Here is a 13,824-nt window from a genome sequence, read left to right as displayed (position 1 = left end):
ACTTCTGCAGAAATGCGTTGTTTGCTCTTTTGAGATTAATACCATACTGATAATTTCATATTTGCTAAATGGTTCTTACAGCCATGATTTCAGGACATCATTCAGTTGGACAGCTAATGCTTTCCTTGTATTGATTATAATGCCCGGGAGCCCTGGCTGGAAAATATGAAGTGTCAAGTACTCATTAATTCTAGACACGACTTGGCAAACATCATTGACTCATTCCATTACACAAAGTCCACATATAATTGACCTTGTGGCTCATTGCTTCTCAGTTGAAAGTTCTGGTTTTCAGCTGTGAAAAAATTATTATTGTAGTTTGTCCAAGTAGGAAGGTTTTCAGATGGCCTTATCTTTGTAGCAGGATCTTGCCCCTGTGTGAAAGGTTTTGCCGGATGCTCGTTTTATGCCTTCTTAAAGATAAAGCGTAAAGTAGGAGTTTTGATGATATGAAAAGCCTGAAGCATTTCAAACCGTGTTTATTCATATGCATTTACATCAAAGGCCTTTTTGTGTTTATCATAATTTCGCTTGGCATTTTCTGCAAAACTTTCCAGAACAGAGGGCTGAAATAGAAAAAGAGAGAGGGAAAATAATTGGAAGACAGAAAAAGTGATGGTTATTTCCTTTTATGTAGTAATATAAAGAGACCTTCATTTGTAGCTTTATCATTTTGCTTAGGATTCGCAAATTCTGTCTGCTTAAAGAGCTTTATATGTTTATCTTTCACTCCATGAGAGTGCAGTACACGGACATGTTGGTGGAATACGTCTGTCAGGTTTCACATGACATTGCCAATCCTTGTGGCTTGCTACTGTACAGTTTACACATGTCAACCATAAGCTGTTTCTTTGAATCGAACATGTTCTTCAGACATGTTCTTGCCGCCTCAGTGACAAGCCTTTTGTCAGAGTGTCTCTCAGGAGAAAAAACCTCCCAACATTGATGGTACAAATCTTCACAATGCACAAGCATAGTTTGGCATTCATAGGAACCCCATGTACCTACAGATGGCTTAATGATTTGCTCAAAATACCAGCAGCCACGGTCACAGTACTTGGTGTTGTTATTATGCTAACATGATGTTCAAGTTCTTTTCCATAACTGTGCTTTTCATTCAAAAACTATATTAGAGTATCTGACATTTTATACCGGCACACATACACGCAGATATTGCGATGCATTCATAATCCATTTCTGAGTTGATTACAGTCACTGAGTGATACTCCAAATATGGATGTAATTATTTGGTATGTATTTCCATCATCGCTCTATTTCTAGACCACTGAAATATTTGGCAACCTATTTTTATACTACGACCGTGTTGTATAAAAGCCTCCTATTGACACCCGTTGCTGTTAGAAATCAAAATGTAGTTTTTTTGTTTGTTTGTTTTTAACTAAAATGAACCAGTAAATTTAAAGGATTTCTACTAATGTTAACCATTGGCTATTTCTCATTGGTCTTATTATGGGTGTGTTTTGCAGGGGAGCTGTACATCGGTGGCGTGACAAAGAGCATGTACAGCAATCTGCCCAAACTGATTGCATCTCGGGACGGGTACCAGGGCTGTCTGGCCTCTGTGGACCTGAATGGGAGACTCCCTGACCTGATCGCAGATGCCCTCCACAGGGTGGGCCAGGTGGAACGAGGCTGCGATGGTAAGTAGAAGCAGCAGCTGTCATATACTGAGCTTAATATGCAATTAAACTGTTTAAAGATAAGAAATCACTCAATCAATCATTAAATCTTACCTGTGAGTCACTAGGGGGAAATCAAATGGCGATGATTACCATCTAGTGTAGAATACACTTGTCTTAATATTAATAAGAGTCAACAGTTTCTCACTTTACATATTGACTGCAATTATGAGGAAACGATTCTGAAGTTGAGTTTGTTGTTTTGGGACATGAGTAAAAATCTTATTTCTAATAGTAACTCTGCCTTCTTAAAGTTTCATTGTGACCTGCTTTAACATAAGCCTGCTTCTTTAGCTAAGCGACCATTTAAGACACTGAAGTATAGTAACCGAGTCCATTTTCCATATACTTTATTCCCTAATATCGCCAATGGCCACGCCCAATTCTCTGAGCTCGGGACAGTTCTTACAGTCTGTCCTCTGTATATCCTCTCTATTGCACTATAAAACCTGCATGAGGGAAGCACCTCTCCCCTCTAATGTTATTGTCAGTGTGGCAAATCTCAGCAGTGCTCCACCCTTGCTGGCTTTTGCTTCATCAATCTTGCATTTGTCATGTTTTTACCTCTGCTGCGCGGGGCTGGCCACCATGTCTCAGGCTGCATGGCTATGGTGTGGGGTAGTTAATCCTGAGTATAACAGTAGATTTTGGCTATAGCATTTCCCCTTCCACACACCCCACCCTTAACTCCCCTCCACCACGTCTCAATGGCATACAGAACGTTGGAGAGCACAGACTTGATTTCCCTGAGGACCGCATTGGCCGACTAGATGCAGTAGTGATCCAGCTTTTTCTCTCTCCCCCCCCCCCCCCCCCCCTTCTCTTGCTCCCTAACACTGCTACTTCTGCCAGCCAGCCTTATTACCTGCCTACAGTTATACACCACAATTACTTCGCTCCAAACAGAGTTTAAAACTGCATTAAGCTATCATATTGAATCCCGCAGGCACCAGAAATGGATGCTAATATTAGTTAATGATTTGATGTGCCAGGGATTTGAGCAGTAGTAATTGACCAGTTTTGGAACGGTGGACTCTTTTGACAAATATTAGTATATCTAGTCCTGGGGCTATTGCAAAACCATGTTTTCCCTTGTTGATATTGCAGGAATAGATCAAAAACTATTCTGACTGGTGATCTAATTTAACTATAATCACTTTCAGAATATTTTCCCCGAACCATATACCAGAGAAGAAGCGCTGTTTACATGATTGATCTGTTGGTAGGTTCGATCTTTAAAATGCTGGGTTTCAAAAGAAAAAGCAAGACCGCTGAAGGTGACTTTTTTAGATGTATTATTTTCCTGGATGTGGATCACTGCCAGGGTCCGCACCAACCTGGTTCTTAGGTCATTGTTAGCTTGTGGACTGGGGATACAGAGTGGTCAGAGGTGGCTGCTGGTCTAGTCTCTCCAGAGATAAGGCCAGACAAAGGCTAGAACATTGAGCTTTCTCTTGTAACTGCATACTGACTCAGCGGATCACAACAACAAAAAACAAGATGAGGGGAGGAAGTGAAGGAGACTGAAGTCAAGGTACAAAAGCACTGTTGCTTATTCATTGTAGCTCAAGACAGGAGAAATAAGCAAAAAATGGGCAGTCTATGTCCAAGATAAATACAAAATGCTTTCAATTTACATTTTCTAATCATGCAAAATAAATAAGTAAATAATTTTAAAAAAGCATGTAATCTACATAATAATTTTTGCAAGGATTGGTGAAATATTTGCTTAAGAAACTCAATTAAGCACACTATTAGTACGTAGGCAGATGTTCAAGTTGTAACCAAGCTGCTAATCGAGCACCCGGTTGTCAACAGCAAGGTAATGGAGATATGTGCTCAGTTGCTTTTTACCTTTTCTTGAACATTTGGAGCAAACATGACAGATGAGAGTCTTATGCTCCAACAAGTTTAAGGCACCTAATAGCATGTTCTCATGAGCTCTCAGGAAGAAATGCAAAGATAACGTGAGTAATATAAAGGAAGAATGAACAAATCATTTAATGGCTTTTGCTTATGACAATATATTCTATTAGCTCCTTAAGGGAAGTTTTAATCAGTAAATAAGGACATAGTTAACACAGAAAGTGGACAATTTAAAACAATTCAATTTAATTCACTTTGAGTCATATATGGGACTTTATATTTAAGGCGAAGATCTTACAATAATATAGAGAAAAACACCCAATCAGATGTCCTCCTATGAGCAAGCACTTAGCGACAGTGGGAAGGAAAAACTCCCCTTTGATAGGAGGAAACCAGGAAGAACCAGGTTTAGGGAGGGGCAGCCATCTGCTGTGATTGGTTGGTGAGGGGAGAAAGACATGCTGTGGAGGATTATTAAAAACTAATGATTAAATGCAAACTGGCATATAAACAACACAAAATAAAACATTTCATTTTTATAAGTTTGGAGCACGCGGGTGGGGGTGGGGGTGGGGGGGGGGGGGGGGTAGGGTGTCTTAATTGGACCACTTGTAAATGGCACAGTGAGATGTCTGTTTATCTTTGTGGAAACAAATTAGTCTGGCACTGAACCATGGTTCTTTAAAAATGTCTGTGTTTAATTGAGATTTTAATGAGAAACCCCACCAACACAACAGCCACCACACACATTTATTTTTAGAACCATTGTTTTCCTAACATGTTATCTGTATCCTAATCTTATAACAGTAGTTCATTGTTATTTTCTTTTGCCTTCTAGCATTATCATTTTACCATTACCATCTTTATTTTGAGAACAAGTAGTCAAAATCTATTTTTCTTGGAAAGTCGTGTCTTCTTCCATTTCAGTCAGTCAGCAAAGGCAAAACACTTGTTGAATCTTGCCAGCTGATGTGACAGTTGGGTCAATAGTGTGTGTAATCCACAGTGGAAAAGTCACGAATTGCTAAATGGAGCTTTAAAAATTGTCCTTTGCTCTCATTATCCAGAGTGCATGATCGTTTGCTTCTGCCTTTTGGTCTTAGAAATATTTAATTTTGAATGAGATTGAACAAAAAATGTGATGGCGTATGTTTTGGTTTTGTCTTCAGGACCCAGTACCACCTGTACGGAGGAGTCCTGCTACCATCAGGGGGTGTGTCTCCAGCAATGGGAGGGCTTCACCTGCGATTGCAGCATGACGTCCTATGGAGGCTCATTTTGCAACGACCGTAAGTCAAAGTTTTTGTTTTAATTGTTTAAAAATGGTTAGTAGGTGTGTGAGTGCAGTGAGTCAGGCGGTGGAAACATATTCAGTGGTGGTTAGCTGTTGTTTAGTGGTTTAAAGTTAAAGCTCCACAGGCAACGTTGTAAGTCTGCTTTCAGAGTGTCAGTGAAAGAGATCTGTATTGTATTAATAAAGTGATTGGTGAGCATTCTCCAATTGATAATTTAATTTTTTGCATGAATCTTCAAGCCGTCATTTAGTAGATGGATGTTCTTGTGCTGCATTTCTACATACATGAACACATCCTCACAGATCCGGTGTCTCAGTTTGGAACTAAAAAACGTTTTTGTAAATTAGCTGCAGAGCTTGTTAACATTTGACTGCTAACAATTAAAATATCTAAACATTAGCTAATAATAATGACTTTAATTGGATAATTATAATTATTAGCTAATGTTAGGATATTTTAATTGTGAACAGTCAAATGTTAACAAGCTCTACAGCTTGCATAAACATTGTTTAACAAGGTAAAGTCATTATCGCACTTCAGTAGGGCCACACAGATTGGACTCATTCATTACTCTTCAGATGGTGATGGTACTGTCTTGTTATTCAGAGTAAAATCCTGTACAACTCTAACTTCACCATGAAATTTACCATGAGTGCTAACACATGCTGTGAGGAGAAACAGTGATCTAAGTCCCATGTACCTGCCACATAGCCCCCTGCTGGGTGGCTGGAAGCTGGGGAGTGAAAGAAAAAAGGTAGAGAACAGCGAGACACAGGTTAGTCACTTATGTGGTTTTTAGGTCAATGCTTTTCATTCTTTTTTCCTCTCGTACGTTTGTAATATTATAATCTGGTTGTGGCTAAGGCATTCACTGAGGGTGAAGTAGCTGTGCACCCTATAATTAAGTGTGAACTAGCTTCACTGAAGTGTGGAAATGACTTCATAAATATCCAGATGTCTGATGGGGAAGGTTTTATTATAAGCTATAAGAAACCTGACTGTGAGGTTTGATTTGTCATTGTTCTGGATTTAGTGTAGAAATATGCATTATGTTGTTAACTTTTAAAGCTAAGTTATGAAGCTAATTTTATACCTTTTTTAAAAAAATAAATAAATATTGCATTGTTTAAGAATCCTGTCTGTAGCAGTGTGCTGCTTGGTAACTTGGAGCGTATGTACAATTAGCATCCAGCACTCTTCACAGGCTTGATGTAAGCAAGGGCACAAGTAGGGTGACAGGCTAATAGACTTGTTTGCACAAGTCTTTGTTTGCTCATGAAGTGGTGGGTTAAGAAGTACCAGCCTCAGCTTCTTTGCTGTTTCTTTTCTTTTGTTAAACCAATCCATGTTTTATTTGAGAAAGACTTCATTTTTGTTGTGTGCTTTTTCCCTCGTTATATTGGCTGCTGGGTTAGCTATACAGAATATGACCGGGCATGATAGTAAGGAGCTGATTAGCAAGGTGTTCTTTTGGTTCCTGGAACTCTCAAGCAAGGAGGAGAAGGTGATAACTGTTTTGTCGGCATGACAGCTATGCCGAGATAAGCAGAGATCCTTCGCTGCTTGGGAGGGGAGAGCAAATGATAGAAAAGGGGAAAGGAGGCTTATTCCTGTGCTCGAGTTGTTGCCTGTGGGGCGCGTTAGCAGCTTTACTGTGCTGCTTTCGAACATGACAGGTAGAAATATAAGGAACCAGTGAGTATACCAACATGTGCTCTGTAGAAGAATCTGGAAGATGTGTCTGTTTTGTGAGAATGTATAGAATGGAGGACAGGACTTCACCAGCAGCCCGATCAAATCTATTGTGTAACTGCAGAGAAAAAAACGAAGCATCTATGTAGAACAAGTTTGAGTCTGCAGTGCAGAAAAGTCTTATTAAGGATTCAGCTTTAAATCAAGCTGTGAAAATCTCAGACATGTAAGACTGTAAACACTGACATGGGCCTTTCGTCTTTTTTTTGTTTATAAAAGTGCAATTTTACAGATCTGTTGGCTGCTGGTTAAAGTTCTCTCACAACTTGCTGCAAATGATATGATGCGTTTTCAGTGAGGGGCTGACATACTAGTGTAAGATTCATAATATTCATTCATAACAGCTTAAAAAAAACTGTTGGCATCACAAATTTGTTGGTGACACAACAATGGGCTAGTTTTCACATGTCAGCATAGCTAATTAAAATTAAACTGAAAAACATTAAGGCCCTATCAGTATTTTTTTCTTGTAAGATGATACATTGAAGAACTGTTAAACAGTCTGGAATAATCAGCACAATAATCATCAACTAAGCTGATGTCGACTGACACATTATTCCAAATGTCTAACACAGCAGTATGTCAGCCTCTTCCAGGTTTTCATGCATTGCTGTAGCTTGTTTTTGTTGTAGCCTGTCCTTTCTCCCCCGACAACAGCGCCGCATCTTTTGACCTGACCTTCTGCTGTCATTACCGTCTGCTTGAAACTATGAAAATCAAATTTCATCTCCTGACTTTGAGAGCTCACACTAACTTGAGCTTTTGGCTTCTTGGCTTCTGATCTTAACGTTCTTCTCTTCATACTTCTTGAATCTTATCACTATGTAAGGAAAATTTCAAACGTTCCGAACTTCAAGGATTTTTCTTTTTCTTCAGATTGCTGTGAAAAACCAAGGTAGGAAATATGATACTGGGTAGCAATGAAATGGGTGCTCCAGATCCCGAGATATTTCAACATGTTTACCTTGGATGCAGACGACTTGCAGTTGCATACTCTTACCAATAGGGTTATGGGTTGTGCAACAAAACCTATATAGATCCTGCTTGTTTGTCTTTTTGCACAATCACAATAAATCTGGGATAAACAAGTGTTTGGGTCGCCTAACTCTAACAGAAAAAGTTTAAATGCATGTGATCAATAGAAGAAATATGGTGAGCAAAAATAAATGACAAAGACCCCTCTTTATCTCGCAGTAGGAAGGAGAGATATAGCGCACGCACAATCACACTTCGGTGTTACTGGCCACACAAACAGACTTAATAAAAAAGATATGTGATTGCCACTGCTTTTCATTCTCTGTGGGGAATAAAATAATGCATAATTATTTCAGTAATCATTCTTGCGCTGTTGTTTGTAAAAGAGCTTTCTTGGTGGCCATAGTAGACAAAGCTTAGAGGGTCTTTGGGTGATTAATCACTCTCTGCATGTACACTACACTCCTCTACACAAACACATAAAACAGAGTGGTGCAAACATGCACAGTCCCACACCTACAGCTTAATTCAGTCGCACAAGAACACAGTAAGAGACGTGTTTCACGTGGTGAATATTTTTCAGTGGAAAAAGCTCGAGTCATTTCCGCAGTCCAGTCCCAGAGTCGTTTGTTTCACTCTAGGTGGAAAGGTTATCAGAATTATTGACACTGCAGTTATTATTTATGAATGCAGATTCACAGTTCACTGGAGAAGATATTACATACAGATAGAAGCGATTCCATAACAGCGTATGTGTCGTACCAGATAAAGTGAGGCTATTTGTCTCTATTGGATATTATTACCTGTTGGGCGTCAGCCAATCATATCCACTACCTGGGATGCGAGGAAGCGAAAACACAGAGAAAAAAACATTTAAAGTTAAATGTATTGTTTTTTTTCCTTTCATGTTTAATTAAATTATTGTTTTTCAAAAAAAATGTGTATTTATTGAATACTTTTAATACTTTACTTTCCCATCTGAATGTGAGAATTTTGGAACTCGTGGAGTTTTGGTGTCATGCTATCTGCAAGATGTCTCTTTATTTGTTTTGAGCGTTTCTACTAGCAATTTAGGGCAGGGTGAAGTTGGCATGTTCTTCCTGTGTCTGAGGGGGTTCTCTCTGGGTACATTGGCTTCCTCCCACAGGTTGAAGACATGCATGTGAGTTCTGCATAATTGGTCATTCAAAATTAGCCCTAAGGGTAAGTGGTTGTCTATGTCTATGTCTGTCTTCTTGCCCTATGACAGCTGGCTCCACCCCCCTCGTATGTCTCTTGATTGGATAAGAGGAAGAAAATAGATGGATGGTTTAGTACAATTGCCTGCTTGCTGAAGTTGTTTCCGTAAGTGGCACTGAAGCGATTTCATTTAGACTTAGCAGCTGACACTGATACTGATGTTATAGAAAAGAAATGTGACGCTGTAGACATTTAATTTCCCTGTGACAGAAAGTTGATATTGGATCTGGTCAATGTAGCCCGTGTTAACAATGTTTCCTGTTACCCCTACCTCACCATCCCCACACCATCCGAGGTAAGGGGATGGTCTGTCACTCAGTCATGCCGGATACATTTTTTTTTCTAGTTTGTGTGATGCAGTTCTTCTGAGCAGATATCTGAAGTAATTGAAACATTTAATATTTATAGAGCAGCTCTCATTCTGCTGAATAGTATTGTTTTTGCTTCTTCAGTGACCTTCAGTGGTCAGTTTAGTCTGGCAGGCCTACAGCACTGCACTTTAGGAAAACAGTTTGGGGGGGGGGGGGGGGGGGGGTGTTAATAAATGAAATATGGCTGAAGGGAATGATGAGGTACAAATGAAATTGGCACTTGGCATTTCTCAACAGGCTTTACTTTGGAAGCACCTCTGAGACACAGGCGCTCCAACAGTGTTTTGTATCTCTTTTTTCCTACGTCGCTCTTTTTTTTCTCCTGTTCTCATTAACAGTAGAAACAGACTGGGTCTGCTGTAATGCTCAAAAACACATCACATTCATCTAGAACTGCAGGTTGTTTCCAGCACTGTAACACTATGTTTGTGCACGCAGATGCATTTGTGGAGCAGCAAATAATAAAAAAGCTCATACCCCTTCTTTCACACACACATACACGCACATACACATACCAGAGAGCATTTGTTATTCCGCTGCAGCCTGCAGTGATTGACTGGTCTATTTGTCTCTGCATAGCGTATAAGTGGGCCACTTGGTATTCTGCCTTATTCATCTGGAACCAACTCAGACAGAGATGCTGTGTAAGAGCGTGTGGAACGAGGACTTTGTTTCTCTCTTGCTCTTTCATTTTTCTGTTTATGTGAGTGAGAGAACAACGGAGAGAAAACGAGACGGAGAGGGATGGAGAGGAAGAGCCAGGGAGGAGATGCTCTGTTTGTGCAGTTCTTTGTGTGGCTATATGCACTGGTTGGGCATTAGCACAAAACTTGCATGTGTACAACGAATCCAGCTGCGAGGCCATAGTGTCAGGCATACTAATCGAGCACAGAGTGCCAGTTTGTTTGCATTGCTGCTGGTTTCAATCTGCCTCCTCTCCCTATATCTCATCTCGATTTATTTTCTCCATTAACATTCCCACACGCAGCATGAAAAACGACCTCATCAGAATGCTTTTGTGGTACAAAAGATTGCCACTGAAATTGGACTTTCTATCTAGAGTCTTTGTGAACTCTGCACACAATTTGTCTTTTATTTTTTTGTTGCGTTGCTTCTTTATAATTTGTAAAATACATGTTTGCATGTAATTTCTAACAAACAATTATTTATTCCAAGTTCTGTAATCATTGTTACATTTCTTTGCACCGATATGTGAACACTATCTGGTTTTCAGCATGCATTTTTTTAAATTTTCTCGAGGCTCTTACTTATATCACCATATGAGTAAGCAAATAAGTTGACTTCAAGAATTCTAAAGGGACCAAATGCAGATCGATAAGTGTTGTGTTTCTTGCTTCAGCTAGCCTACTGTTAATGTTTGATGAGCTTGATAGGTTTAAACAAGCACTGGTCACGGCAAGTTCCTCTTGTCGTCTCTCTTTACCGAACTTTAATGAAAGCCGATCACTGAAATGCATTCGCTCTCCTCCGCTCCACCAACTCTACAGGTGATCGTTTGCTTGGCACTTCAGTCGAAAGGCAAACCAACAGCAAAAACAAAAAGCTTTAAAAAAACGAAATAAAAAAAACCCAATGATGGCTGCTGGTCTCCGGAGCAAGACAGAATCCTGCCTCACTATGTGTAATGCACTTGGTTTAGGCTTAACATCGATTGTCATGCCACTTGTTGTGATGAAGGTCACACTACCTTCAGCATGGACAGCGTGTCCTCAACGCAGCATGGATCAGGACAGACTTAAGGGGAGGCTTTAGCCCTCTCACATTCTCATCACCAGCTAACTCAGTCCAAGCTCAGGAGCAGGGGTGCCCAATCCCGGTCCTCGAGAGCTACTATCCTGCAGCTTTTAGATGCATCCCTACTCCAACACAGCTGAATCAAATGGTTTGATCTCTTCAGCATGCCATCATGTTTGGCAAAGGCCTGATAACAAGCCATTCATTTGATTCAGGTGTGTGGGAACAAGGATGCATCTAAAAGCTGCAGGACGGTAGCTCTCGAGGACCGGGATTGGGCACCCCTGCTCAGGAGGAATGAGTAAGCAGACCGGCAAAATAGAGGGGAAAAAAAGTCTCCCAAGAAGACATCCAAAAGAAAGACATAAAAGCCAACTGCCTTTCACGTTGTAACAGCAGTCTGGCGAGGAAGGAGCGGCTAGCCGGTCCAGCGGGCATGTGGTGTGGAGGTTAGCCGGATAACACGGAACCAGTCGGTTAAATCCAATAACAGACCTTTATTCGCCGTCAGCAACATTACACTTTATAAGCCAGGTCTCCTCGGCTGTACTCGTCCGAACCTACATGCGCGGGGATTGGTACCACCAGCGCCAGCTTGTCACAACAGTAAGTAAGGTGCTTTCTTGGAGCATGGAACATGAGCAGCATGAAATGGCTGCCGCTAACAACTCACACACCCACTAGGAGACCCCCACAGCTACTACAATAGTTGGGCAACCCCCCCTAGTGGTGCTATAACCCAAAAGGTTTGTTACAACGTGTGACTGGGTCTCACTTTTTTTTTTTTTTTTTGTTATATTCTCTGTAGCATTGCATTATCATTTAATGCTTGGATTTGGTATTCATTCCTCCCACCCCTTTCTGTGACTACCATCTTCTCTCTGCACTGTTGGCCAGCTGGTCCCAAAGTGCCGCTGTTTGGACCTCGCGATTAACCGCCACCTCATTAAGCCAGAAACACAGTGTGAATCCTGAATAATTACTTTACTTTTTTTCTCTTTCGTGCCCATAAATACACACACAGAGACCCACAACAAGCTCCCTCTCCACTTTTCAGTAGTGGGCTGCTTTAAAAACTAGATGGAGAGAGACCAGGGAGGCTGCAGCTATCTTCCCATTTGCAGACACGGGGGGTGAAAGTATGGGCAGAGAAATGAAAGTATGGATAGAAAGCAGTGGAAAATAGAGTGTGAGTGAGTAATGAAATAGTGTTTGGGCATGCAAATGCTTTTTTGGCTTCTGCAAAAGAGGGCAGTGCTAAGCCCATTGGACTTTAGAAGTCACTATTTCAAGAGCTTGAAGGGGATTGGTTGAGGGTTGGTGCCCACATTATGTGGCCTGTGGTGCATAAGACTTAGGTAGTGAGTGGAATACTTGCACTATGTTAATTCAAAATTTCAACGAGTGTGTAAATGTTTTAAGAACTCTGAACACGTGCAATACATGACAAAGCGTGTAGCTCGCTGTGGAGGTAGATATTAAATATTACAATGGCAGTAGTTCTCATTTAATTCATCTGTTTAGCTGTGAGCACAGTTTTAGAAAACTATTGTAGATTTTCTAAACCCTTTCTACTAAGATCATTAACTTCAAGTTTCAGCAAACATCTCTTTTCCCCAGTGTCTGTCTGTCTGTGAGCCTGGCAGCTTTGGCAGGTAGGCCAGACTTAATATCTGTTACTTCCTTTGTTCACACTTTTTTAGTAGCGGCCAAGTGCCAATATACTGAACCTGACTGAACTGAGTGGTACAGATACAGTACACGTTCTTCCAATCAAACTGAAGTAAACTTAACTTGGAGAAATTCTCTTGTGATGTGTTCGTGAACGCTATCGCAGTTGTTAGAATTACACAGGTGCCAGTCACAGGCAGCTGCTAAAGATCTTTATGCCATGTCACTTATTGAATCCCCTTTCTACTGTATTCTGACTTGTTTTGACTCATTGTCAGATAGGATGGATATGTTAATCTGTCAAAAGATCTTTATTTCTTTTATGTGCCATTCATTGTTCTCAGCTTCGGTTTCAGTTTATGATTTTCAAACACATTCAAACATTTCAAGAAGTGTAAATGATCAGTTTCTGGAGCATAGAATGTGTTTCTGCCTTTCTGTAAATTAAGGAAATGAATGTTTGCACTGCAAACCTTTGGCCATGCAGAAGAAGCTCATCTCTGGAAGAAGATATCGTCTTCCCTGGCATGAATGACAGCTTCAGGACGAATAGATGCCCAATTTTCATCAGTCATCGGTAGTGCTGACTACCTGAAATAATAGCCAGTGCTTTAGGAGTGGCTCTGCATCCAAAATACTTGAAATATTGGACAACACTGGCAACATATTGGATTTCGTCGGAGAAAATGCTGCGATGCTAGGCGGTTTCTCACTTCCTGCACACTCACACACATGAAAACACATAAGAAACTCAGCGGAGAATGTCAGTGTTTCCTGAGGGCATCCGCACAGAGGGAGACCTTTACTCAAGCTGACATAGCAGATCATCAGGACTGACGTGTACACACACGGATGCACACGCATGCATACAAACGCACACCTTTCTTGTATTTATCCCAGTGGGGGTTGAGCTGTCGATAAGTTGAGCTGACAGTCTCCCCTTCACCTTGTCCTTCGTCTCCTTTCTCCTGTCCCTTTCCTCCACTTCTCTAGCTCCTTGCCCTTTATACCCCGTACAACCCCAATTACACTCTTTTTCCACTGGTGCTCCCCGTAGGCTGGGGAAAATCCCATGTTGCTGGTAACGGGGATTAAGCTTTTAAAGCATGAGAAAGTTAAACATTAATACTAGGATGTTAGAGTAATTGTGGTCTTTCAAGTCTATTCAACCCTGACGACTTCATTCAGGGTAAAATATGA

General features: G+C 40.7%; 1 protein-coding gene across 13 annotated transcripts in view; it reads left to right on the top strand.

The window, feature by feature from the left end:
• nrxn2b (neurexin 2b) overlaps positions 1-13,824 on the top strand; it is a 698,285-nt gene that overhangs the window by 397,729 nt on the left and 286,732 nt on the right. For all 13 annotated transcript variants that reach the window (XM_082527645.1, XM_082527647.1, XM_082527643.1 and 10 more), the window contains 2 exons: positions 1,488-1,661; positions 4,736-4,855. In XM_082527645.1, coding sequence (XP_082383771.1) covers positions 1,488-1,661; positions 4,736-4,855 — 294 coding nt within the window. The remainder of the gene's footprint in view (positions 1-1,487; positions 1,662-4,735; positions 4,856-13,824) is intronic.

This window comes from Aulonocara stuartgranti (genome assembly GCF_965226115.1).
Source record: "Aulonocara stuartgranti genome assembly, chromosome: 3".
NCBI lineage: Eukaryota > Metazoa > Chordata > Actinopteri > Cichliformes > Cichlidae > Aulonocara > Aulonocara stuartgranti.
Note: the sequence above shows the minus strand (reverse complement) of the source record. Positions and strands in the feature narration are given on the sequence as shown.